General features: G+C 46.1%; 1 protein-coding gene across 1 annotated transcript in view; it reads right to left on the bottom strand.

The window, feature by feature from the left end:
* The window catches only part of TPX2 (TPX2 microtubule nucleation factor), a gene marked incomplete in the record, with an annotated part of 1,896,622 nt that overhangs the window by 528,930 nt on the left and 1,339,923 nt on the right, over positions 1–27,769 (bottom strand). The window contains 1 exon segment of the mRNA XM_044089016.1: positions 24,542–24,675. Coding sequence (XP_043944951.1) covers positions 24,542–24,675 — 134 coding nt within the window.

The raw sequence follows: 27,769 nt of genomic DNA, 5'->3' as shown, positions 1-27,769 counted from the left end.
ATTACCCAAGGATTCTGTCCCTTCTTTTGATTCCAGGCACAAAATCGTTTCATTTGGCGGAGTAGGCCTTTCTAGTAGAAGGTCTTCTGGCCTCCAAGATGACATCCTGCACCTCCTTGGAGAGGAGAAACTGTTGGGAAATCAAGGAATTCTCCATGCAGCTAGATTTAGAGTTTGGAGATGGCTGTGAAGAGTTTTGTAGTTGTGCTGGGACAACAGAAGAGGGACTAGAGGTAGGATCCATGGTGGGGAATGTGTCAGGCTCTTCAGGAGCGGATACCAGTGTTGCCTTGGCCAGTCTGGAGCAATGAGAATCATTTTCGGCCTCTCTGCTCTGGCTTTTAATAGAACTTTGGGCAGCAGAGGAAGAGGCGGGAAGGCATAGACTGTCAATGTTGCCCAATTGAAGGAAAATGCGTCCACCTTCCAGGCCTGTGGATGATAGGTCCTTGAACACAATTTTTTCAACTGGCAATTTCTGTGGGTAGCAAAGAGATCTAGGTCTGGCTGTCCCCACGCCAGAGTTATCTTTGTGAAAATTTGAGGATGCAACCTCCATTCGTGTGGATCTGTCATATTTCTGCTTAAGTTGTCTGCCAGTGTGTTTTCCTTCCCTGGCAGGAATTGTGCCTGTAGTTGAATTTTCAATTTCAGTGCTGTGTTCCATAGGGTCATGGCTTGCCTGCACAGGGGGTATGAATGAGTTCCCCCCTGTTTGTTTATGTACCACATCACTGTGGTGTTGTCTGTCCTTATCAATAGCTGGCCTGGATGCAGTAGGTCTTTGAAGGTCATAATAGCCTTTTGCATGGCTAGCATTTCCTTTTGGTTGATGTGAAGGAGCTTCTCTTTTAGTGCCCATTTTCCCTGAAAGCACTGATCTCTCATGTGTGCTCCCCAGGCGTAGTCTGAGGCGTCTGTTGCGATGATTGGAGTTGCTTGAGGTACACAGAAAGGAAGACCTGTGTTTCTTTGGCAAGCTTGAGCCCACCACATAAATTCCTTTTGAAGGCATGGAATGAGTGGTATAATTGCTTCCAAGCTGTGGCTGTGTTGAGACCATAAGTTGTTTAGGTACCATTGAAGTTTCCTCATATGCAGCTTTGCACATGGGATAAGTAGGATGCAAGATGCCATGAATCCCAGAGCCTGCAGGACTTTCCTTGCAGTTAGCCCGGTGTAAGTTGCCATTTTTCTGAAGTATTGAGACAGTTGCCCTTGCTTGTCTGGCGTGAGGTAGGCCATCTGGGTGGTTGTATCCAAGTTGGCACCCAGGAAAATTATTTGTTGAGAGGGTATTACTTTTGATTTCTTTTTGTTGACTGTGCATCCCAGGAAGTTCAACAGTTTTATTACAAACGCCAGGTGCTGCAGTAGTATGTCCTTGCTGTCCGCTTGGATCAGGCAGTCGTCCAGATATGGGTAGATTTGTATCCCTTGTAGTCTGCAGAAGGCGATTACTGATGCCAGGCATTTAAGTAAACACTCTGGGCAGTAGATAAGCCAAAGGGCAATGCAGAGAATTGGTAATGGGTTGAACCTGCAAGAAATCTGAAGTATCTTCTGCAATCTTGTCTGATAGGGACATGCAGGTATGCCTCCTTGAGGTCCAATGTTACCAGCCAAGACTCCTTGCCCAGCATGGGAAGAAGCTGCTGTAATGTGAGCATCTTGAATTTTGGCACCTGTAGATATGTGTTTAGGATGGATAGGTCTAAGATAGGTCTCCAATCTTCGTCTTTCCTTGGTACCAGGAATAGTCTGGAATAAAACCCTTGACCTTGTTCTTTTGTAGGTACCTCTTGAATTGCTTTCATGTCCATGAGAGCTGAAATGTGTTTTTGTGCCTCTGCCCTTTGATTTTGTGGCAGGTTTGGCATGCCTCTCATTTTTGGAAGGGTGTGAAAGTGGAACCTGTAGCCTCTGTCTATAATGTCCAGAATCCATTTGTCTTTTGTAACAATATGCCAGTTTTTTGAGAATGTCAGTTTTCCGCCCAAAGGTGCTGCCATTAAAGCTTTGCTTGGCAGGTGTAGGGGGAAGTCATTGTGTCTGTTTTCTAAAAGACTGTGATCTATCTTCTCCACCTCTTGGGATTGGTGTTTGCCACTGTCTGGCTCTGAAAAATCCTTGAGGTTGCCCTCTACCCCTTGGACGCCTGTATCTGCCCCTTTGAGATCTGTCCGTGGCTGGAAAGGACCAATTTTTTGAAGGCCAGTTTCTGCTGAAACGTGGAGGCTGTGCCTGCAGGAAATCTTTCACTGTTTGCATTGATTTCGCTTTTTCCTCCATTTTCTTTAGCACCACCTCTGCTTTAACACCAAACAATACATCTTTTTGAAGAGGTGCATCTAATAATTTAGCTTTGACATGATCTGGTAAGGTTTGCTCTTTGAGCCAAGCATGCCTCACGATAACAGACCCGTAACAGCAGCTCTACATGAGGCCTCTAAAGCATCAAAACCACACTGCAAGGTATGTTTACCCACTTGCTCTGCACCATGCAACAAATCCTGCAACTCTTTTAAATCTGGTTGTTCTGGTTGTGTCATTTTGCTTTTCAGCTGAGATATCAAAAACTGTTGATACTTTAACATATGGAACTGACAGTTTAATGCCCTCATGGTTAAAGTGGCCGAGGTGTACACCTTTTCCCCCCACCTTTCTAAAGATCTGAAACCTCTCTCTGAAGGTAATGGGTTTTTAGCAGTAGAGGCCTTAATTCCCTTGGGACCATGTGAAATAGTTTCTGGGTCAGCAGTATGGCTTTTATATAGGAACTGGTGAGAATCAGGAACGCGGTAATACCTGTTTGGTTTAACAGGAGCTGGAGGCAAAGAATCAGGATTAAGGCTGGCTTCTGTGTACACATCATCCAATATATCTAAAACAGGAGGGATAGCCAGAGGCCTATGCTGGGGGAGCAGAAGAAATTCCCTGAGCCTTTTCTTGGAATCTGAGTAATCTTGGCCTTCCCAGTGAAAGTGTTCCCTCAATGTATGCAGGGTTTCCCCAAAAGAGAAGTCCTCGGGGGGGGGACCGAGGGAAAAGACTCCTCTGCATCAGAGTCTTCGAACGGAGAATAGGCACAATCCTGGTCCTCAGATAGTTCTGAGGTAATAGAAGCTTGATCTGAGGAAGGGTAGTCTTCCTCCAATCTGGGCCTTTTGTCCGAGGGGGGTTGAGAACCCCTGATAAGAGTAATCAAATCCTCAGCCATTTTGAGCATCTGTTTTTTAGGCATGGGGCCTTGAGAGGGGGTCTGTTGTCCTTGTTTTTTAGTTTTCATGGCTGCTTTAGATTTTGTGAAAGCCTTAATGGAAAAGGAGGAAGGCCTGAAGACACCTTGAGAAGTGGCAGGCCTGTCTAAACTCTGAGTTTCCCCGCCAAGAGTGGCGTCGGTATCTGCAGTCGGAATGGGGGTCGAGGAGCCTGCGACCTCGGGCACAGAAGACACCGGTAATGAAGTGTCATCGGTACTCCGGGGCTGCGTAGGCGCCTCGCTGAGAACCGGAGCACCGGTAGTCGGCTTTAGCGTGGTGTAGGTAGAAGTCCCGGACCTCGTAGGTCGGTCCTTATCTTTGCGTCTTTTACGCAAAACTGGAGTCGGAGTATCCGACGACATAATGTAATTAAATTTTTTACCAAAATAGTGGTGGGCGAACTCCGCCCGACGCTTAATAGTGCGTTTGTTGAATCTAGCACAAAAACGGCAGGCCGAGACGTCGTGGTCTGGGCCTAAGCAAGGAATACAGAAAGAATGGAAATCCTTATGCGGTATTTGCTTCCCACATGAAATGCAATTATTAACTTTGTCTGACATCGGTCTGAGGCAAGAAAAGTTTCCCCCACGGGGTACTTAGCTTTCAAGAAGACTTCGGCTGAAATATTTTCGTAAATCTCAGGAGCTGGCCGACCGGCACTTGCGAACTGCTTCGGGCACCACGCGGCAAGGAAGACTGAAGAGAATGGCGTCGGCTGCCTCTTTTATACCCCTGCCGCACTGACGTCAGGGAGGAAGCGACGACAACCGACGCCGGACCTAGACTTTGGAATTCGGCCGACCGAGGACCCGCCTGACAGCAGGATAACCCATCTGTTATGACTGCAGCTGTATGCACGATAAACATCTGATGGCTGCTCAACCTCTGCGGATGTGCTTTGGCTTGGATCCAAGGTGGTCTGGATGTCACGGTTGACCTGTATATCTGAGCTTTGAACTAGGAGCTTCTACAGGCTGTCCTCCACCTATAGAGAGGCATCTGTATCCAGATGCACAGCAAAAGGTTCAGGCCCTTGTTTTTTGGACTATCGCTTCGAAACAGACACTGCTTCAGGCCCTGAGGATCCCTCCATAGGACTTTTTTTGCTAGCAGTTTTAAGTGCCAATTCTCAAGGTACACAGCTAGAGGGGATATCTAGTCTAAATGTCTTTGGGACAAATGCCTGACAAATACAGCAGTTTCTGTGGCTGTGGTTTCGGCCTAGGCAAAACAGGCACTAGAGATGGCTACCCCTTGCGTGGAATTTGTTATCCCACAGGGAAGTCCAACTGACTCCTCTTGTACTATTATGATACACCTCCTCCTCAGGGGGCTCCAGAGGAGGACTGTGAAGAGGCAGGGACTCCCAGAAGGGAGAGAACCCCCTGAAGGTCCAAACTGGAGGGCTGACCACAGACAGGCTGCATGGCCTCACCAGCCGAAGTAGAGAGAGGCGGGGGGGGACTGGGAGGTGAAGTAGATGAAACTCCAGTCCTGGAGAAAGTACTCTCTACCACTCAGAAAGCAGAGGGGCTGGAAGCATCCTCTATGTCCACGGTAGAACTCCCCCAGAGAGGAGGCACGAGTCCAGAAACAGCACCACAACCCCCAGATACCAGTCCAGAGCTATTAAAGGCCGAAGTACCAAGGGGAAGGGACCTGTGAGAAAATGGTACCAGTGGGCCCCCCCCCACACACGCACACAGCCGTAGTGAATTGGTCCAGCACGGGGCTCAATCTGCTCAGAGAGTGGAAGAAAGTACAGTTGTGTACACATACCATAAATGTAGATGTTAAGAGTGTACTCACTTGTTGCAGTCATCACATTTGGGTTATCTGCTTGCAGTAGCCCTCAGTCGGCCTGATTATCAAAGTCTTGGGTCCTGCGTCGGTTGCGGTCTCATCTTCCATGACATCAGGTAGTCAGGGGTATAAAGCATGGAGCCGATGCCATTACATCAGTTTTTCTTGCCCCAGATGTCAGGTGCTCCCCTAATGGGAAGGAATTAAATATATACATGCAAGGTTATACATCCAACAAAAAAACAAATACGCCAAAAAGCTTTTAAGTATAGTAAAGGAGAATAGGGGTATAGCCAAAAGAAGTCCGGGGCTGGACGGAGTGTAACCAGGACTGCAACAGTGAATACACTAACATCTACATTCATGGTAAGTGTACACAACTGTACTATGTTCTTCGTGTTTCACTGTTGCAGTCATTACATTTGGGCAGATTCCCAAAGCTAAGGATGGGAGGAGGAATTTAGATAGCATTAGGACCAGTTATAAGGCCCTGCAAGACTGCAGTGGTAATGCTTGGTGAAAGTATATACAAAACTCCAGGTTACAGCTTCTAGGATGTCCCTGGTAAGGAAACCTCTAAGAAATGCTGTAGAGGTAGATGTGGCCCTGGCTGATTGTGGTCGTATCCCCTGTGTGATAGGTTTTCCATGGTGCTTATAGCAGAAATGAATGCAATGGCCTATCCATTTAGAAATGGTTTGCTTTGAAATGGCCTTCCTCTCTACCCCCTGCAGCAAATGCCACCAGCAGTTGTGCATATTTCCTTTGAGGTTTAGTCCTGTCCAAGTAAAATCTAAGTTGTCTGTGCACATCTAAGGAGTGCCGTATCCGTTCCCCTTTGTTCTGTGGATTAGAAAAGAAGGCTGGCAAATGAATGGATTGATTAAGAGCCACACTGGATACTACCTTGGGCAGGAAAGAGGGATTGGTCCTGAGGGACACCCTGTCCGCATGAAAGATTATGAAAGGCTCCACTGCCGCAAGGGCCTGTAATTCAGATACCCTTCTTGCTGAAGTGATTGCTAAAAGGAAAGCCGTTTTCCAAGAAAGGAATTTTAACTCTGCACTTGCAGCTGGCTCAAAAGGAGGTAGAATGAGTTTTTCCAATACAAAGTAAAGGTCCCAGGCTGGAGTTGAGGCTCTCCTGGGTTGAGTTTTTGGCCCCTCTGAGGAACTGCTTGAGCAGTGGATGAGAGAAAAGGGGTGGGGTTCTGTGTTGTAATGAGCTGAAATGGCTGAGGCATGAATTTTGATGGAGGAAAAAGAAAGGCCCTTGTGAAGTATCTTCAGTTAAGTATTGAAGAATCTGAGGTAAACTGGGCGCTGCTGTGCCCATCCCTTGAGTTTGGTTCCAGGAACAAAATATTTTCCATTTTTCAGCATAAAAGATTTTCTAGTACTAGGCCTCCTTGCCTCCAAAATGACATCCAACACTTGTTTACTGAGGGATGGTAATGAAGAGGTCAAGTAATTAGCCAGGCTGCCAGGTTCAGGGTTTGCAGCTTACGATGCAGAATCTGGCCTTCTTGCTGGGACAGTAGGGTAGGGGGTCTGAGGCAGGTGATATGGTGCCAGCAGTGACACTGCGCAAGAGGGGGTACCAGTGTTGGCGTGGCCAGTCTGGTGCAATCAGTATCATCCTTGGTTTGTCCCGTTTGATCTTTAGTAATACTTTGGAGAAGAGAGGCAGAGGAGGAAAGGAATAAACTGATAGATTTTCCAGCTGAAGGACAAGGCATCCACTTTCCAAACTTGTTTGTGGGAGTCCTTTTACAGAATTTGTCCAATTGGTAGTTCTGGGAGGAGGCAAACAGGTCCATCTCTGGGCTCCTCCATTTGTTTCTCAACATGCTGAATATCTTTGGTTCCAGTTTCCACTCGTGTGGGTCCATGAGATTTCTGCTCAGGTCGTCTGCCAGTGTATTTAGCTATCCTGGCAGGAACTGAGCCTGTAGGTGCACTTGGTAGCACAAGGCTGTGTTCCACAGAGCCATGGCTAGTCTGCAGAGGGGGTATGAGTGGGATCCCCCCTGCTTGTTTATGTACCACATAACCGTGGTGTTGTCCGTCTTTACCATTAGTTGTCCTTGAAGAATGTGGTCCTTGAAGGCTGTCAGAGCATTCTGTGCAACTAACATTTCTTTTTGATTGATATGCAGGTGCATTTGACTTGGGTTCCATTTGCCCTGAATGCACTTCCCTGCCAGGTGAGCCTCCCATGCATAATCTGATGCATCTGTTAGTTTGGCCAGCAGGGGGTAGTGAATCCCTTGTTTTGGTGGCAGGCCTCTGCCCACCAAAGGAACTGTAGGCAAGATATGATAGGAATCATTGCTTCTAAATCCTGAGAATGTTGACACCATAGGCTTTTTAGATACCACTGTAGTTTCCGCATATGCAGTCTTGCATATGGAATTGGTAGAATGCATGAGGCCATGAACCCCAAGGCTTGCAGTATTTGCCTTGCAAATAGCAGGGTTTTTGTGGCCATTAGTTTGAAGGAAGCTGTCAAATAAATTTGTTTTTCTGGCGTGAGCTTTAAGATGATCTGGCAAAGACTGCTCCTTAAGCCAAGCATGCCTTCCAAGTACAGACCCAGTGACAGCAGCCCTGCAAGATGCCTCTAGTGAATCAAAACCACATTTCAAAGTATGTTTTCCAACTTGTTCAGCAGAATGCATTAAATCCTGTAAATCCTTATTTTCAGCATAGTCGGGAATCAACATCATTTTCTGTTTAAGCAATCCAATAATATGCTGATGATACTTTAACATATGAAACTGGCAGTTTAGGCCCTAATGGCCAAGGTTGCAGAAGTGTATACCTTCGTACCGCATCTATCCAGCGCCCTGGAATCTGTCAGAGGGGGTAGGATTTTTGGTAGTAGCAGCCTTAATGCCCTTGGGTCCTTGTGAAATGGTCTCAGGATTCACATGAGGATTTTTAGAAAAGAACTTGTGAGAGTCCGGAACCCTGTAATATCTACCAGGTTTTCTGGGAGCAGGAAGTTAAGAGTCAGGAGCCAAGCTAGATTCCGAAAAGGCATCAACTATGTCCAAGTACAGGGGGGGTAGCTAAAGGCCTGTGTTGGGGCAGGAGTAAGAAATCCCTAAGCCTCTTTTTAGAATCAGAGTAATCCTGGCTTTCCCATCGAAAATGCTCCCTAAGAGTAAGAATCCCAAAGCCTCTTTTTATAGGGAGGCCCTAGGAGCAACAAATTTTGGGGGCAAAGGTGCCTGCGACTTCAACAACCTACTGACCACTCTCTCCACATCATGGTCAGAGAGCCTAGAGGACCGAGAAGAGTGGGAAGATCTACGACTGCGGTCACTTTGCAACAGAGGAGCCGAATGAATGGACTCTAGCGAAGGGGAACTCGGCCACTGAGTCCTTGACCGCTCCGAAGGTACTGGTGGAGCAGACGAGGAGGCAGTCGCCTCGGTTCCAGACGAAACCGAAGAAATAGACGAGGTCTGGGCCAATGATGGCTACGAGCTGGGAGCAGACGATTTGGCTGGTTTGGGAGACTTCACCGGCTGAGTCTTGGCTGGTGAGTCCTGGGGCTTAAAATAAGTTTGTTTTTGCACTCCTGCAGAACTCTTGGGCTAAATGCACGGCAGATAGAACAAGAGTCCTGCAGCACCTAACGCCTAAGCAATAGACGCAAGAAGTGTGCCCATCTGTCAGACATTTTCTGACAGCATGAATCACACTTCTTGAATCCAGACACTTTGGACTCTTTAGACAATCTACAAATCACACTGAGTTATGAATTACAGCTACAGTGACTGTTCTAGCAAAGGACTGAACTAGTAACGAACACTAGACACCACCACACAACACAGCAAGTAATACACAGTATACTACAAACTAAAGAAATGTACATATATACATACTTTTTTGTTAACTAGGAAGCCTCTAACTAAAACGGATACCTAAATAATAGGAAGAAGAAACTCTACAGCTACCAGATAAGGGAAAGGAGGGGGAGGGGAAGAACTCTAAAAAGAGTTCTAGTAACACCCACAAAAAAGCACTGAACTATCACAAACTATTTATCTACTATAGACAAACAGAATAAGTACCAGAAAACCCCTAATCTGACTGAAAAGGTAGTAGAAGAGAAACTTATACGAGCCAGAGCCAGTACCACGAACCTCGCAGCTGAAGCGGCAAACGAGATCTGGGTAGCTAGCGCTAGGCATCATGGGATAAGGGGTAGCCTCGAGCCAGTTAACAGCTCTCGAGCTATACAAGATGGCCGAATCGGAGCTGAGGATCGGCTCCGATCACAACCAGCAAGAATGAAGGCGAGATAGACAACTTAACATCCAGACTTGTCTAGGCCAAAATAGGGCTATGAGGATCACCTTGCAATACAACCGAATGGCTTTCTTTAAGAACTGTGAAATCAGAGGAATGAGGGGATAGGCACAGAGAAGTCCCCTGGGCCAATGTGAAACAGTGTCCTTCGGAGGAAATAGGGTGAAATAGCTGCTGCATTTTTTGTTTGAAGGGGAGGCAAAGAGGCTGCAGCAAGGCTGGCCCCAACGGCTGAAAATTACTGCTGCTACTTCGGGATTGAGAGACCACTCGTGGGGCAAGAGAATACATCTGCTCAGCTTGTCTGCAATAAAGTTGGAGCTCCCCGGGATATGTGTTACTATCAGAAAGCGGTTGGAATCTATCGTCCATTGCAAAATTCTCATGGTCTCTCGACACAGGGGGTAGGATTTGGTTCCTCCACGCTTGATATACTAGACTACTGACACATTTGTCTGACTGAATTGCAATCGTTACAGAGGGAGGACTGGATGGAATGCTTGCAACGTTAACAGCACCATTCAGTTCCAGAAGGTTGATATGCAAGATGGCCTCCAGTGTGGACCATGCGCCTTTGACTGTCTTTCCCTGGAAATGCCCCCCCCCCCCCAACTCTATCAGGGAAGCATCCATGGTCACAATGGCCTTGGGCTGAGAGGGCTGGAATGGGCAGCTCCAAGGATGCATCTGGCCTCATCCACTAAAGAAGGTCCAGTTTGCAAGAGTTGGTTATCCGGATCTGAAAAGCAAAGGGGGTGATGATTCGGGAACCGCAGAGAAAGAAGCCATTCCAGGATTCTCATATGCAGTTTTACAAGAGGCATTATTGGTATGGAGGCTGCCATGGATTCTAGGACCGGAAGAACTTCTCTCAGACTGTTTCGACAGTATCACCCAGAGCTGAAGCCTCAACCTCTGGAATCTGTGAGCTGGGAGTGACACCAGACAGGATTGAGTGTCAAAGACTGCACCGATGAATTTTATCTGCTGGGCTGGAGCAAGGTTGGATTTCTCCCACTGCACAGTTATCACCAAAATTTCTGCCAGAGAAACAGTGCATTACAGGGCTGTTACTAGAAGATGCTTGGTGGGGGGTGATAAGGAGCCAATCATCCAAATACGGAAACACCCTGAATCCTTGCACAGTCTTAACTGAGTTGTGACGACTGCCATGCACTTCGTGAAAACACTGGGTGCTGCAGACAGACCAAACGGCAGGGCACAAAACTGGTAATGATTGGCTCCTAGCCAGAAGCAAAGCAGACTCCTGGAGTGTTTGTCCGCTTTTATGTGGTAATACGCATCCCAGAGATCTATCGAGCACATACAATTGCCCTGAGAAAGGGGAGAATGGACTGAACTGTGACCATTCGTAATTTGGTTTGGCACTTTGTGAAGACGCTGGGTGCAGTAGATAAGCCAAAGGGCAGTGCAGTGAACTGGTAATGCAAATAGCCTGCTTTGAAGCGGAGGTATCTTCTGCAAGATTCCCTGACTGGGATATGCAGGCAAGTCTCTTAAGTCTAGTTACCAACTAGGCATCTATGCCTAGCATAGGAAATAACTGTTGTCAGCATCTTGAATTTTGGAATGTCCAGAAATGTGTTTAGAGTAGATAAGTCCAGAATTGGACACTATGATTGGTCTTTTCTGGGTACCAGGAAAAGTCTTGAATAGAAACCTTGTCCCTTTTCCTCTTTTGGGACTGGTTGAATAGCTCCCATGTTCATGAGAGAGTACTTGCTTGGGGGGAGGGGGGGGGCAGGTCTGGCCATCTGTTTGGGACTGGCAACATGTGGAAATGAAATCTGTATCCCTGGGATACTACATTTAAAAGCAATCTGCCCTGGGTTATAAGTTGCCAGTTTCTTGCATGAAGTGCCAGTTTTCCCCCTAAAGGGGCGGCTGAAAGATAAGTGCTTGGTAAGTGTAGAGGGAAGTCACTGAGACTGCTTACCATAGGGAGGCGCCTTGTTGTTTCCAGATTTGGAGGAGGAGGCACCCCATTGTTTTGTTCTAAAAGTCCCTTGTGACAAACCTGGAGCCTTAGGAATGTCTGACTTTGACTTGAGTGGCTCTCGAAGGAACTGGAAAAGACCAGTTCTTAGTTTGCCAGTGCCTACTAAATCTTGGAGGTTGCACTTGTAAGAAATCTTTCACAGTTTGCATAGATTTAGCTGCCATCTTTTTAAAAACCTCTTCAGCCTCATCACCAAATAGACGGTCCTGTTGTAAAGGAGCACCCAACAATTTTGGTTTAACATGATCAGGCAGAGTTTGCTCTTTGAACCAAGCATGCCTTCTTAGCACAGAGCCAGTTACAGCAGCCTTGCAAGAGAACTCTAAAGAATGAAAACCACATTGCAAAGTATGTTTTCCAACTTGTTCAGCTGAATGCAATAGATCCTGTTAATCTTTTTTCCACACAATCAGAGATTAACATCATTTTCTGTTTAAGCAGTCCCATGATATGCTGCTGGTATTTAAGCATATGAAATTGACAGTTTAAAGCCCTGATTGCCAAGGTTGCAGAAGTGTAAACATTCTTATCCTATCCATCCAGCGCCCTGGAATCTCTATCAGAAGCAGTAGAGGCCTTAATACCCTTGGGACCCTGAGAAATGGTTTCCGGATCTGTAATAGGATTTTTAAAAAGGAATTTGTGGGAGTCAGAAACCCTGTAGTATCTGTCTGGCTTACAAGGAGCTGGAGGCAGAGAATCAGGAGCCAAACTAGATTCTGAAAATACATCAACAATGTCTAGGACAGGAGGTATAGCCAAAGGCCTATGCTGAGGAAGAAGGAAATCCCGAAGCCTCTCTTTGAATTAAGAGAAATCCTGACTTTCCCCAATGGAAATGTTCCCGTAAGGTATGCAAAGTTTCCCCAAAAGAAAAATCCTCAGGGGGAGAAGCAGAAGGAATGGAATCTTCTGCAGAGTCCTCATAAGTAGGAATAGACAAATCCTTTTCCTTAGAAGAGTCAGAAGAAATAGAATCCTGTTATGAAGATTCATAATCAATGCCTTGCCTAGGCCTCTTAGAAAGGGGGGGGGGGTTGACTCCCCCTGATCAGAGTAATTAAATCTTCAGCCATTTTGATCATTTGTTTTTTAGGCATAGGGGCCTGCACATGTGGCCCAGGCGTTGTTTTTTTTTTTAGACAGATTTAGATTTTGGCCTTGGTTTTGAAGATGGTGTCGATCTAATATACAAATCTGTAGGCCTAAAAACACCCTCAGAAGCCGCTGCCTGCACAGCAGCTCCGGACCCATCTAAGGTAGAGACATCTGCGGGTTCCATAACTGAAGCATCTCGCGGCATATACTGGACTCAATGGGTCTCAGTAGTGGCCTGCAAATCAGAACTAGTGGGTATCAGGGGCTGCGAAAGCGCCTCACTGAGTACCGGCGAACTGGCTTAGAAGCATCATAGTCTGTTTTTGGACCTTGACGGCCTGTCTTTCTTAGCGTTTTTTGGGTATTCCGGAAGTCTGATTGCTAACAAACATTTCTGGATAATTAAAGCGTGATCCAAAATATTTAGAAGCATAAATATACAGACGTTTTAATAGTGCATTGATTAAATAAATCACAAAAAAAGACAGCAAGGTACGTCATTGGTCAGGGCCTAGACAAGGAATGCAGTACAAATGAAAATCCTTATGAGGTATTTGCTTCCCGCAAGTAATGCAATTATTAACTTTTACTGACATCAGTAAGGAGCAAGAAAAAGTTTCCCCAACGAGGTACTTCGCTTTTTAGTTGAAGACTTTGGTTCTGAAACTCGAAAACGAAAATTTCAGGAGTCTGCCATCCGGTACTTGCGAACTGCTTCTGCTTTGGTCAGTGAGCGGCAAGAAAGACTGATGTAATGGCATCAGCTGCATGTTTTATACCCCTGACGTCATGGAAGAAGGGACAGAACCAAAGCAGGACCCAAGACTTTGTTAATCAGGCCGACTGAGGGCAACCTGTCAGCTGATTACACAAATGCAATGACTGCAACAGTGAAACACTAAGAACATCTGTAATAGAGCTCTGTGCTGAAAGGCCACTCAAAGCCAATACGGCAGACTGAGTAGTCATTGCAGAGACAGGCATCGAAGGCATGAACTGTGCTGGTGACACCCGGTGTCAAAGTCATAACAGGTAGGTTTAATGTCTGTGCCAGACACTGTATCGGAGCTGAAGCTGGCACTAATAAAGTAACAGTCGTAGTCCCTGGGGCAGATAATGTCAGAGCAGACGAGGCAGACTTTTGCACCGAAATTAAAAGTTATGTACTCACCATAACGTTCCATCTGAGTAGGTGTATTCATTTGTCTGCAACCTGTGGGTTATGGATCCGATATCGGATCCGAACCGGCATGGTTTACCAGCTATGGATCCAAGCTCTCAGATCCTCCCCTCACCCATAATGCCCTGCTCTACCCTCATGACCTCAGATCGAGTTTGCCAACAGCAAGAACACCCTGAAAAGGGTAACACAACATATGCAGGAAACTGAAAGGCCAGGGGGATAGGAGGGCGGATGGTTGCAGACAAATGAATACACCTACTCAGATGGAACGTTATGGTGAGTACATAACTTCTAAATCTGAAGTAGGAGATTCATTTGTCTGCAACCTGTGGGACAGAGTCCCCAGCTACCTGAATCTTGGGTGGCCATCATGGAAGGATATTCGAGCACCGCTGGAGCCAAAGGATGCTCTACCCCTAGTTGCAAGATCCAACTTGTAGTGGGAAATAAAAGTATGAGATGAAGCCCACGTGGCTGCTGCACAAATATCATCTAGAGGAATCCTAGCCTTAAAGGCTGCCGAGGTAGAGACTGACCGGGTTGAATGGGCATGTACACCCTCCGGTGCGGGCCTTCCTGAAGCTTGATAAGCCAATAAGATACATTGTGAAATCCAGCGAGATAGTGAGACTTTAGAAATTGGTTTGCCCAAATTAAATTTAGCAAAAGAAATGAACAACTGGTCGGATTGCCTATGACAGACGTCCTGTTTAGATAAAATCTAAGTTGCCTGTGAACATCTAAGGAGTGAAGCTTGTACTCACCTTTGTTTTCATATTTAGGAAAGAAGACAGGGAGGTTAATGGATTGATTAATGTTTGCTTCAGGAGCTACCTTAGGAAGAAAGGACGGGTTGGTCCTGAGGTAAACATGGTCCGGATGAAAGACCAAGTAAGGAGGTTTAGCTGATAATGCTTGAAGCTCTGAAACTCTCTTGGCCGAAGTAATGGCTACTAAGAAGGCAGTCTTGAATGACAAGAATTTCAGATCTACTGTAGCCGCCGGCTCAAAGGGGGGGGGGGGGGGGGCGGTCAAGGCCTGGAGAACTAAGGAAAGGTCCCAAGGAGGAACCGCTTGTTTTACAGGGGGCCTGAGAAGAAAAGTACCTTTAAGGAAAATCTTACACAACTTGGCCGACATCAGTGGGTTGGAGTCATGACCAATGTGATAATGGGAAATTGCCGCAAGTTGTACTTTGACCGTGGAACTGCTGGCACCATCGTTAAAAAGAGTGGTTAAGAAATCATGCACCAAAGGGAGAGGAACTGTGAAGGGGTTTAGGCCTTGCCTCCGCCCAACGAAAACCGTTTCCACTTGCTGCGGTAGACTTTCCTAGTGGATGGCTTATGAGCTGCTACCAGGATAGCCTTAACAGGGGACGAAATACCGGGAGTCCTGATCAAGAGTGGAACTGGAGCAGCCAAGCGGTCAGCTTCAGGTTGTCCAGGTTTGGAGGAGATAAGCGGGATGGATGAGATATCAGATCCGGAATGGGATCTAGAATCCAAGGAGGATTCACAGAGTGAGACCTTAGGAAGGGGAACCAGATCTGTCGAGGCCAAAACGGAGCAATGAGAATCATTCTGCACCCCAACAGAGAGGCTTTCTGAAGAACTTGAAGCATCAGAGGTAAGAAGGGATAAGCATAAAGAAGACCGGGTGGCCAAGCATGCACCAGAGCGTCTCTTGGGGAACCTCCGGGAGGAGGTATCAGAGCGAAAAAACTGTCGCACTTGGTGTTTGAGAGGCAAAAAGATCGCAAGGAGTTCCCCACCGTGCGAATATGCGTTCCGCTACTTGAGTATTGAGAGACCACTCGTAAGGGGTGAGAATGGTGCGACTGAGTTTGTCCGCCAGGATGTTGGACCGACCCGGAATGTGCGTCGCTATAAGAAAGCGGTTGGTGGAGATTGCCCATTCCCAAACTCTCATGGCTTCTCGACAAAGAGGGTAAGACCTGGTTCCTCCCTGCTTGTTGATATACCAGACAACAGACATGTTGTCCGATTGAATCACAATTGTTCCCAAGGGAAGAAAGGCCTGAAGTGCTAGCAACGCTAAGAGCACTACTCTCATCTCTAGAACGTTGATATGCAGTAAGGTCTCTGAAGCGTTCCACGTGCCTTGGACGGTCCGGCCTGCAAAATGCCCCCCCACCCGAGACGGGAGGCGTCCGTGGACACCGTGGCGAGAGGGGGAGAAGCACAAAATGGGCGGCCTCCGTGGAGATCTGGAGAGTGAAGCCACCACAGGAGGGACCGCTTGCAAGCCTTGCTGATCGCAATGGGAAGATGCATAGGAAGAGCAAGATACGACCACTGTACTAGGAGTGTCCACTGGAGGATGCGCATATTGAACCTGGCGAGAGGAAGAAGTGCTATAGCAGCCGCCAAGGACCCTAGAGCCCTCAGGACCAACTCCGCCGGAACTGAGCTTGAGTGGAGAATGGCCCACACCTGGAGTTGCAGATTTTGAACTCTGTCCGCAGTGAGGAAGGCTTTTAAACTCCTTGTGTCTAACCTGGCACCTATAAAATCTATGAACTGCGTGGGCGCTAGGTTGGATTTTTTTGTGTTTATAGTGATGCCCAGATGGGGAGCAAGATGAAGAAAGGAGTCTCGCGCCAATAGTAGTAGATGCCTTGTTGGGGCGGTAAGGAGCCAGTCGTCCAGGTAGGGAAAGACCTGTACCCCCTGAAGCCTCAGGTGGGCCGCTACCACTGCAAATACTTTGGTGAACACCCTGGGGGCTGTGGTGAGACCAAAGGGAAGGACCCAGAACTGGTAGTGACTGGCTCCCAGCTGGGAGCGGAGAAACCTCCTGGAGCGCCTGTCCATTAGTATATGGTAGTACGCATCCTTGAGGTCTATGGAGCACATCCAGTGATTTTCTCCCAGAAGGGGGAGAATAGACTGCAGAGTGACCATTCGGAACTTCTCCTTGGGAACTGCCAGATTCAAGAGTGAAAGGTCTAAAATTGGTCTTAGATCCCCCGTCTTTTTTGGCACTAAAAAGAACCTGGAGTAGAACCCTGATCCGATCTTGTCTGGGGGGGGCGGGCTGGATGGCTCTTTTCTTTAACAGATGGCCAATTTCTGCCAAAGCGGCCTCCCACTGACCGGGTGGAACGTCTGGGAGGGACTTCAATTTTGGCAAATGACGAAAGGGGATACGGTATCCTCTGGATATGATCTGGAGAACCCAGCGGTCTGATGTTATGGACTCCCATGCCGCTAGGTGCTCGAACGTCCCCCGACTGCCTCCAGAGTGGAGCAGCCGGGCAACCCCTCAGGGTTGTTGCGCGGGCAGTTCAGAGAAGGGTTCTCTGGACCCGAAGTTCCTGGGAGCCCCTCTGCCTCTAGGGCGGCGTCCTCCCTGTCTTCCTCTGCCACGGAAGGACTGGTTGTCCGGAGCAGGCTGGGATTGCTGCGACTTCCGGAACCACATCTTCTTCTGACCCTTTTGGTTCCTAGAATAGGGCCTCTGGGTGCAGAGAAGTGGATTCCGACGGCAGACAGCGTCTTCCCGTCCTTCTCGCTCTGGGTCAAAGTGTCGCGAACAGTTTTGCCAAAGAGGGCAGAACCATCGAAAGGGGCGCTCGCAAATGACGCTTTGAAGGGCTCTGAGAAATCACAATGACGGAGCCAGGCCTGACGTCTAGTAACTAGACCTGCCGCTGCGGCTCTAGCGGTGCCTTCCGTAGCATGGGAGAGTAGCCGCATAGAGGTATTGGTAACGGACCTGAGAGTGGCCATGTGGGTGGAGTGCAGCACTTTGTCCTCCTCCGACATGGACTCTGGGGGGGATGCAGCGTATTCTTTAATAAGATCGCGCTGCATCCTAATTACATGTGCCAGATAGTTCAGCGCCCTTACCGAGAAGGTCGCTGAACTAAACATCCGCTTCCCCAAACGGTCCATCATCCGAGACTCCTTGCTCGGGGGATGGACTGAGGGACTCTCCTGAGCAAGTTCCCTCTTGGTGGCCGCCGTCAACATGGCATCTACCAGAGGCCCCTTACTCCAATGGGCACGGTCAGCCGGGGGACTGAGAATACGGTCGGGCCTTTTAGGGATTGGCTCCACGGTGTCCGGTTCCTTCCACGCCCTGGTGGTAATGAGGTCCACCAGGAGGTCGGCAGGAGGGGACACCCAAGAGGTAGACGGGCCCGCTTCAAATGCCTCCAAGAACACAGATTCGTCCGAGGAAGACTTGGGGGCAGACCACCCCCCTTGATGCGGAGCATTTCCATTATGTCTCCAAATGAGACATCCTCGGGGGGTGACCGTGGGGAGCCATCCCCTTCCTCCAAATCCGTGTCTTCCGTGAGAGACTCGGGGGAGTCAATGTGCCTCCTTTTGCACGTATGCTTGCGAGGAACATCCTCTGGGGGGCTGTCAGAGGACTCCTCGCAAACAGTAACCTGTTCCAGGGGAACAGCTTGGGGCACAGGAGCGGGCTGTCCCAAGGGCCGGATGGTGGAAGCCTGACCCAGTGCAGAGGAAGCGGGACGGAGAAGCAAGTGCCGGGGTCCGGTGACCCTCAACAGGGCCCTCTCCACTACATCAAAAGCCGAAGGGAGCCGACCTCGACCAAAGTATCCGACAATCGGCTCCCCGGATCCGAGGAGTGGATTGAGCCAGCGCGCCGCCGGATCCGAAGGACAGTGCGCTAGACACAGACGGCGGCGCCGAAGGAGCACTGATCCCCTGGATCCGGCTCGGATCCAGGCTCAGAGGTCGGATCCGATGCACTCGAGGGCAGGGTCGGATCCGGTACCAAGTACTATCGGCGCCACCCACCCCGGCTCGGCTGCTCGGCTCCAACTGCTCCAAACCCGGGTAGCAGGTCGAAGAAGGAGCAATTGGCTTGAAAAAAGGGGTCGAGCTCCCCCCCAGAGGGGGGGGGGGGGGAGGCAAGAGCACTCACATCTGCATCTGGGCCTGGATGAACCTTATCATCATCCGGTCCGGTCCAGATCAGCGTCTGACAGGCTAAAAGTTGATCTCGACGAGGCTACCGAGGTAGGCCTTGAGTGCCTCCTCGATAGCCTCTACGGAGATCGGGTCTCCTCCGCCTCAGGTCCCGGTGAAAAACACACTGGAGACCGGAGCCGAGGAGGGGGAGAGCCAGCAGACAAGGAGGCCGGAGGAGAAGCCCGCTTAGCTGGCGGGGCCTATACAGAGGTCTCGGCCCGCCGCTTATGGTGCTTCTCCCTCCGGTCCTTCTTCCTAGCTTCCCTCTCCTCCGAACCACTACAGGGAGGTTGAGTCCCAGGAGGAGGAGGGGGAGCCGGAGAGGGGACAACCGTGGAAACTGTTACCCCCGAAGGAGCGGAGGCCCGGAGCAGAGTCCGGCGGCAAAAGACCCGCCAAGACAAGCTTGGACCTCCGCTCCTTCAATGCCCTGGGGTTGAACCCTGCACAAATGGAACATCCAGATGTGAGGTGTTCAACCCCCAGGCATCTAACACACAGAGTGTGGCCATCAGCTGGGGAAAGCTTATGGCCACACTCGGAGCATTTGGAAAATACAGCTTTGGGCTGCTCAGACATCCCAAAAAGCAAAAAACAAGGTTACTAAAACTAGTTAAAGTACAGTAACAAAACCACTCAACAGGCCCAAACACACACTACGCTACCAGCGAGGGGAGGGATAAGTAAAATTAAATTTTAGGAGACTAAAAGTATAATAATATAACAGGGAAACCTACACTTCCACACAACTTTCACACAAAACTTTTAAAAATAAGCACTTTAAGACTAAAAGTTTCACTTAGCTGGAGAGCTCAGAAAACACAATCTGGTCACCATGCGCGGCAAACGAGATCTGAGGTCATGAGGGTAGAGCAGGGCATTATGGGTGAGGGGAGGAGCTGAGAGCTTGGATCCATAGCTGGTAAACCATGCCGGTTCGGATCCGATATCGGATCCATAACCCACAGGTTGCAGACAAATGAATCTCCTACTTCAGATCATGTTTTTATACCTTAGGTTTGAAAGACGTGCCCTGGTCACCCGAAGGTGATGAGAGAACAGAATAGGACCTTTTTTTTTTTTATCTTTTCTAGGAGGGGTTGAGACCTCCATCACAGAAAGGACCTCTGAAAAAGGTGATTTAAGTAGGCCCTTTAAAATCAACTTATTATTGTGCTCAGAGTGTGCTGGCTAAAACTTTGGCAAATTTTGCAGGGAGGCTGCACCTCCAAGCAATAAACACAATCATCATGAGAGTCACTGTTAGGAAGTTTACACTTGCACGAACTAGTGTGAAACCTGAAGTACCCTTCTTGTCAGACATCATAACAAGTTAACAATCAAAATCTTCAAATACAATGTCAAATCCTATTTAATCTAGTCTAAAACCTAAACAAAAAACAGAGCATCTATCCCAAGAGCAGAAATAACTAGATAGAGAAGGAAGAAATGCCAGCTATGGTATTCAAAAAATACAACAAGAAAAAGGAGAAGGTTGTACCACCAATGGTACTTCAAAGATTACCAAATGGGTAGAAGGAAAGAGAAAACAGGGTAAACTAACTATAAAAGTCAAGAACAACGAATATAACTAACTATGAGAGAGTCAAACAACTTTCTCACAAAATATCAAACAATTTCCACTTAGCTGAGAGCTCGGCTGAAATGCAGCTTTAAGGCTATGCAGCAAACAAGATCAGAGGTAACAGGGAGACTGGCATTGTGGGTAAAAGCTTAGCTAGAGAGTTTTTTGGCTGGCGTGAGCTTGGTGATAGGCCGACTCGGTTCCAAGGGTTAGGAACCAAACCCATCGGTGATGAAAAGATTAACATAAGATGAAACCATTTAAAAACCTTTCAGCTATCACAGGATTACCTGTGGAATTTTATTGGATGGTTAATTTTCTATTAAAATCACAAATATAAATTCATATATGAATCATAAAATAAAAACATTAACCATAAATATAAAAATAAAATTAATTGTGCTCCCCAATTAAAAGTTTTAATCTTAAAACAGAATAGACACCACTGTTAAACTCCTGGGGGGCTCATGGCATTCAATTTCAATTGCCACTTCAGCTCTCAAGTAATTGTTCACCAGCAATTACTCCTCGAAGGTCCTTATTAATTTGTTCTACAGCCATAAAAATCAAAAGAATGGGTCTCACATTCAGAAACATGCTTGTATAAAGCATTGATCATTTTAACTTTATGTCTGCAAATGTTCAGACATACCCTCCTTTAATTCTCCTAGTGGTCAACATAAAATGCCTCAATTGTTACAGAAGCAAGGTAAACCACATTTTTGGAATCGCAATTATAGTGACTTCTGTTGGTAGGTCTGCCCCCTCACAGCAAACTTCTGTCCTTTTAACATATGGACATTGGGGGCAGCGACCACACAAACACACCAATGTTATTTTTATTCTTATTCCTTTCACCCCCAATAATATTAAATGGTTCATTACTCTCTAAATTTCTAAAAGCTTTATCCTTTTTAAATACTACTTTTTACTCTAATAAAACTATCACCCATTAAAAATACCCAACATTTTTAAGACTCTCCACTATAGCCTTACTATCCCAATGTGAAGGTCAAATCACAATTGATTACCTCCAAAAGTACCCCGTTTACAAAGACTTGCCTCATCTGTTATTAAATTAATTTCCCTTTTCTTAGGGAAAATGATGGGTTGAAAAATAACCATTTTTTATTTCACTTAAAGATCTCCCAGGATAGCCCCTATTAAGGAACAATCTACTACAAATTCACTTTCCCTCAAAACTAGGTCATCTGACACTATTCTTGCCATGCAGACTAATTGTCCATTGACAACTGCTTTCTTTCGGTGTACTGGATTGCCAGCTATCAAAATGTAAATATAGATTTTTGCTTTTCTAAGAACATTTGAACAGTACTCCTTAACATCTTCAGGTCAATTCAACATCCAAATGCACTATTTTCCCATTGCTAAAAGCGTATGTAAAATTAAAAAAAAAATCGACTATATTAATATAGCCCCAAAATTCTTTCAATTTATCCAATGTGTCCACCCACAAGTTAAATATCACCCAAAAATCTCATAAAACCCCCCAGGAATTTTTGTATACGCCAAAAAATTTTTCTTCCATACCAAATGACTGACATTGTCTGTATGAATTGCCACCAATCTTAGAGATAGGCAATCCTGAAAGGCTTGCAACGTGAGGACTGCCTTCATCTCTAGAATGTTTATGTGCAACTTGGTCTCCAAGGAGGACCATGTGCCTTGGACAGTTCTACCCTGAAAATGACCCCCTCACTCCAACAGGGAAGCACCTGTGGTCATAGTTGCCGAGGGAGGGGGGAAAAAGAATGGTCCCTCTCGAAGGCGATCCTCTGACTGAAGTCACCACTGAAGGTGACTTCTGCAAATAGGAATCAATGGAATAGGCATGGACACTGCACAAGAGGGAATGGACCACTGCACCACTAGCATCCACTGAAGTACCCCCATGTAATATCTTGTTAAAGAGGCAAGAATAGCCACCGACAGACCCCAGAGCTCTGGGAATGAAGTGTGCCTGAGGCGATGGAACCTCCAGCATGGCCCCGACTTGCTGCCTAAATTCCACTCTGGAGAGGCAATGCTGCAATCTCTGTTACCATGTTAAGATGGGTCCCAGTGAATTCTAGACTTAGCACCGGGGACAGTTTGGACTTCGCTAAACTGACGGTAATCCCTAGCATTTTGAAGGTTTGCAAAAGATACCGCATGATATCAAACAGTCGATGCCTTGTGGGAGATGAGAGGAGCCAATCGTCTAGGCATGGGAACACCAGAAAGCCCATGAAGCCTCAGGTGAGTTGCTACAACCGCCAAGCATTTGGTAAACACCCTGGGGGCTGTGGCGAGTCCAAATGGTAGGGCTATGAACTGGAAATGATCAGCTCCAAATCTGGAAGCACAGGTGCCTTCTGGAGCACTTCTCTATCTTGATATGATAGCACACATCCTGAAGGTCTATGGAGCGCATCCAATAATTCTTCTGCAGCAGAGGCAGGATGGACTGAACAGTGACCATCCAGAACTTCTAACATCTTGACAGATAAGCACAGTTTGCTGAGGTCCAGAATAGGTCTTTGGCACCAACAAGAAGCGGGAATAAGTTCTGGATACTCTGTACTGCTGGGACCTCCTGGATGGCTCTTTTTTCTAGAAGTGCCAAGACTTCTCTTTGGGTCATTTCTCTGACTGGGTGGTATGTCGGGAAGAACTTTCTTGGGATTTTCTGGCAGGTAGTAAAAAGGGCATGCAATAACCCCTGGATATAATCTGGAGCACTAATGATAGTTTCTTAAAGACACCCAGGCATTTGGGTGCAAAGAAAAATGACCCCTGACTGCTTCCAGGGCAGGACAGTCAAGCAATGCCTCGGGAACACTAAAAGGGCTCTCTCAAAGAAAGGTTCCCTGGAGCTCTGATTCTAAGGACACCCCTCTGCCTTGAGAGGCATATACCACTGAAACCCCTCTTCGCCTGACTCTGGAAGAAGAATCTTCTGGAGCATCTTGGAAGGAACCCTGCAACTTGCGGAACCAGAGCTTCATACTCGCCCTTTAGTTTCTACAAAAGGAACATCCTGAATCCTAAGCAGATCCTGATGGGTAACCCAGGATAAACTCCAGATCAGGCACATGTTGGATCAGACCCCAGAAGGCCCGCTTGCTTCAGATCCATGGTAGCAGAACTCTGATCTGAGGGTCTCCATTCAGAGGAGACACCGACACCAGAAGAGGGATCCTGTACCCTCGGAACTACAATGGTCAAAGACTGCTTCAGATCTGAAGAACTCTGAACAGAGGGTCTGGCCCGTTTTTGCTGCTTAGGAGGAGAAGCCCCTAGGGATGCTTTCCTCTTAGGATCTTTGAGGTCGCTAGACGAGGGAGAGCCTTGAAACAGAGAGGTCTCCCCGTGCCAAGTACCTTTATGCAAGAATTTGTTACAACAGTCAGCCAGTGCCAGAGGGTTGAACGCAGCACAAATGGTGAGGTGGTTGGACACACAAACCACACACACACACCACACACACACACACACACACACACACACAAACCCACACACACACACACACACAAACCACACCTGCATAGTCCACAAGTGATACTGTATCAGAAAATGTAGGACTCTTGAAACTAACTTATCAGGCTTAAGTGCAGGAAGGCTATCTACCCAGGTTCCTTCAGTTAAGAATGTCCCCCTCCACAGTTCCAAAAACGCAGGAAGAATACTCCAGTCTCCAAGCCCAGGAAATCAAAATATCTTTTCTGGGCATCTGATATTGTTTTTCTTTCCCACGTAAAGTGTTTTGTCACCCTATAAACACCATATAGCTGTTTGTAGGTGAAGCAAGAGAAGGAATTACCAATGCCTGTCGAGTTTAAGGGTGTGGGAGAGACATTTGGGAGTAGAAATCCAATTCTTCCCACCTTCACTCCAAGGAGTCCGCATCCAACTCATGAGGGGCCCAACTTGCTTGGCAGGGGGAAAATACAAATGCAAGGGGTTGATCTGCACTTAGCTGCAGGTTCTGCAGAACCTGAAGGTATCCCTGAAACAATGAGATCAGAAGAGTAAACAAACAAAGAGTAGCAGCTGAAAGGCTAAAAAGGAATTTCAAAGGAAAGTGCATGTGAATCGGTTGATTCCTACATGGAGACAAAGATGCCAAGTTATTTAAAAAAAAAAAAAGATTAGGCGAGATGCGAGATTCAAACCATGAACTAGCTCTTCCGTGATCATTTTTAAATGCACAACACAATGAAAATTGCACAATACAGAAATAGTACATGCTCATTTAACACAACTTAATTTCTGAAACCTCTAGCCTACCTGCACCTGCAATGGCAGTCTTCAAAAACTCCTCATTTTTCTTTCGGTGTTCTGCAACCTCACGCTGAAGCTGCTGCATTTTTTCAAGCTCTAGCTCTTCTGTGCTCTTCATTTTATTTGCTGAATTTTTCCTCCTGAGGGAAAAAAATGCACCAAGTTAGAACACAGCAGCCAAATTAGATTAACTTCATGGAAGGAGACAAAAAAGGTGAGACTAGAAAAGCTATTTTAACTGCAATCAACATTCTGCTTCCTTTCCATATTCACCCTTACCCCTTCAACTTTCCAATACCATTTTGAACGTCTTCAGTTCCATCGGTCACCCATTCCATAGGTCTTGGACCCTCTCTATGAAGTAGGACTAGTCTGAAGGATCCAATAAAAAGCTGTTCACTGTAATGCACCTCTTTTATTGCTCCACCCCTTCTTTCCTGCCAGTTCAGTATGGCCCCTACTGATTGGGTACAAGTTGTGGAAGGATAACATTTTAAACTAGGTTGATATAACAGGTTGAGAAAAGATCCTCAACTAGGACTCCACAAATAGTTTCTACAGCACCAAAAAACATTAATTTTTAAATAAAATAAAACCCTTCCAGCAGAGAGATAGGGATTGCTGCTACCCCCCCAAAAAAAACAGCAAGTGCTGAATGACAGGAAGGAAAAGTTTTGGTATGGCACATTAGAGGAAATATTTTGAAAAAGGAGGAAAATATTTCCTACTGCAATCTGTAGCCTTAAGGAACTACTTTTAGAACCCACCTGCCCATGTCTGAAACTAATCCTTTACCAAAGAGAGAAATGGAAGTTCAGTCTCTGATGGATTAAACATTAGCCAGTGTATGAAGAGAGAATCTTGCAGATAGACTTATTAAACAGACTTTTGGTTGGGTGGGGTGCTACTTGCCATTGCAGTTTCAAAACTTTGCTTAACAGTAGCTTGCTATAGTTACTTTGCCATTTGAAAAGCTATACACACAGCATTGAACACCATGACAAAGAAGGAAGACTGAAAAAAATGAGATTGTGAAACATCTTCCTCTCATCACACTTTTAAAGAGCTCTCCAGCAGACGGTCCAAAAACAATCTCTCACACTCACACACACAAGTGAATATTCCACCCTTCACATCCTCAGAAAGGTTCAGAGTATGCAATCAAGCATACTGATCCAGTGGCATGTGTGTGATTATATATATATACACACACATTATATATATATATATATATATATATATATATAGATATATATATATAGATATATATATATATATATATATAGATATATACACACACACACATATATATACACACAAACACATATATATATATATATATATATATATATATATATATATATATATATATATACATACATATACACACACACATACACACACAAACATACACATTCATATATATACACACATACACACACATATGAAAAACGCATAAATGTAACACGAGCTTGACAGCTGAAAAGTCATTCAAGTGTTACAGAAAAACCATCAGAAGCTTTCCCAGCTTTGTCAGCGGGGAAGGTACTAATATTAACCAGATGTTTAGCTGCAGTTGGCTCCCTGTAGAAGAATAATCGGATCTTATTTTATAAACTAATCTAATATGGAAGAACTTCTTGGGGGGGCAAACAGAAGTGAAAAATACATCCCCTTTCGTGCTGAAAGACGAGGAATTGGAATAGGATCAGGAAAAGTTGCAATAACATTTTAATGCTTCTTCATGGACAGTGGAATATCATTATCCTCACAATGAAACAATTCATTGTAGAAAAAGTTTCAGAAGATAAGAATCCCTTCCAAAGGGACTGAAGCCGCCACACTTCAAAACCAGACTCACAAACCTGAAGGGGTGGAGACACAAAATGGGTCTGTATCCTTGATTAAACAATCATTTTGTCAAATACCTCTTTGCTGAACCATATTTATCAAAATACCCATTTGTTGAACTCCTTTATTCATTGAAAATAGGATAATTGTTTTTGTTGGTCATCTTAAATAAAAAGCAACATCTGATTATCACAACTTCAGAATGCAGTAGTGTCTATCTATTTACCATGTTTATAAACAAATTCAGGGTTTAATATTAATTTATTCAACTAAAAGGTAATATGCCCTTTTCAACAAGACAGTGTGTTCTTGGAGTTTGTATATTTAATTTGCAGATTGTGTGGTGGGTGCAGGGGGGCTTGGCCTCCTGCAAAAACAAAGGGAAAAAAACACTTTCCATCTTTTTCCATACAACACGTCCATTTCAACGGTCAATCACTGAAGGTACGTCCACTTCTGTACAGTCTGTGAGGTACTTTTGGAATACAAAGTTTTCAACCGTTTTTGACCGCAGTAGCGTTCATTTTGAAGTTTTAAAAACCAAAGCCTCGTACATCAATCACTACTTTTGTTTGGCAAATAACCATTTTCTGGGATTGTGTCATTTGGGAAGGACTGTAATCTTTTACAGTTTTCAATGGAGTATTTTATCACTTTGTGGGGACAACATTTCAGTTAAATGCGTTCTTACAGCATGCATTGTTTTCCAGGTATTACCCAACAAAAACTATTTATAAGATGCAATTTGATGAATAGGGGGTTCGGCAAATAGGTATTTCAATAAATATGATTCGAAGAGGTATTCAACAAAATGATCATTTGATTAAGTGATCTAGATCCTCTCAGAATTTGCCCCCTCACATTCATTTCTTAGCACATAATTTTCAACCTCTTCAGAAAATGAACTCCTGCCAGAAACAGCTACACTAGATGGTGAAGCACCTGACCTAAACTCTAACATAAGCCCAATAAAACACGCCTGACAAAGGCAACAAACAGGAATTTCTGAAGATTTAGATCAAAAGAGGGAAAAATCCCACAAACTGCAATCCCACTTTTGCCCAAGGACAGACATTCTAGTCTGGCTAGGCAGAGATGAACTTGCTGCTGCTATTAAAGGCAACAAGAGTGGTTCACACTTCACACACCTCTACATCTGATCGCCTTCGGGCAGGAGATCCCTCAGGTTTAGAATACTGCAGCAAGTAAATACGACATCTTATCTTCTCAGCCAACTGCCGACTGTAGAAGGTGCACAAGAGGCATACTCTTAGCTGGAAAGCTCTGAATGGCTTAGCACCCAACCCACTTTCTTCTGCTGAGCTCGAGTGACGTAATGGTTGGGTTTGTGGAAAGTTGCTCCTAGCAGGATACAACCCATAT

Source organism: Protopterus annectens, chromosome 12.part0 (genome assembly GCF_019279795.1).
Source record: "Protopterus annectens isolate FY-2018-M chromosome 12.part0, PAN1.0, whole genome shotgun sequence".
NCBI lineage: Eukaryota > Metazoa > Chordata > Ceratodontiformes > Protopteridae > Protopterus > Protopterus annectens.
This window is presented reverse-complemented; position numbering and strand designations above follow the sequence as displayed.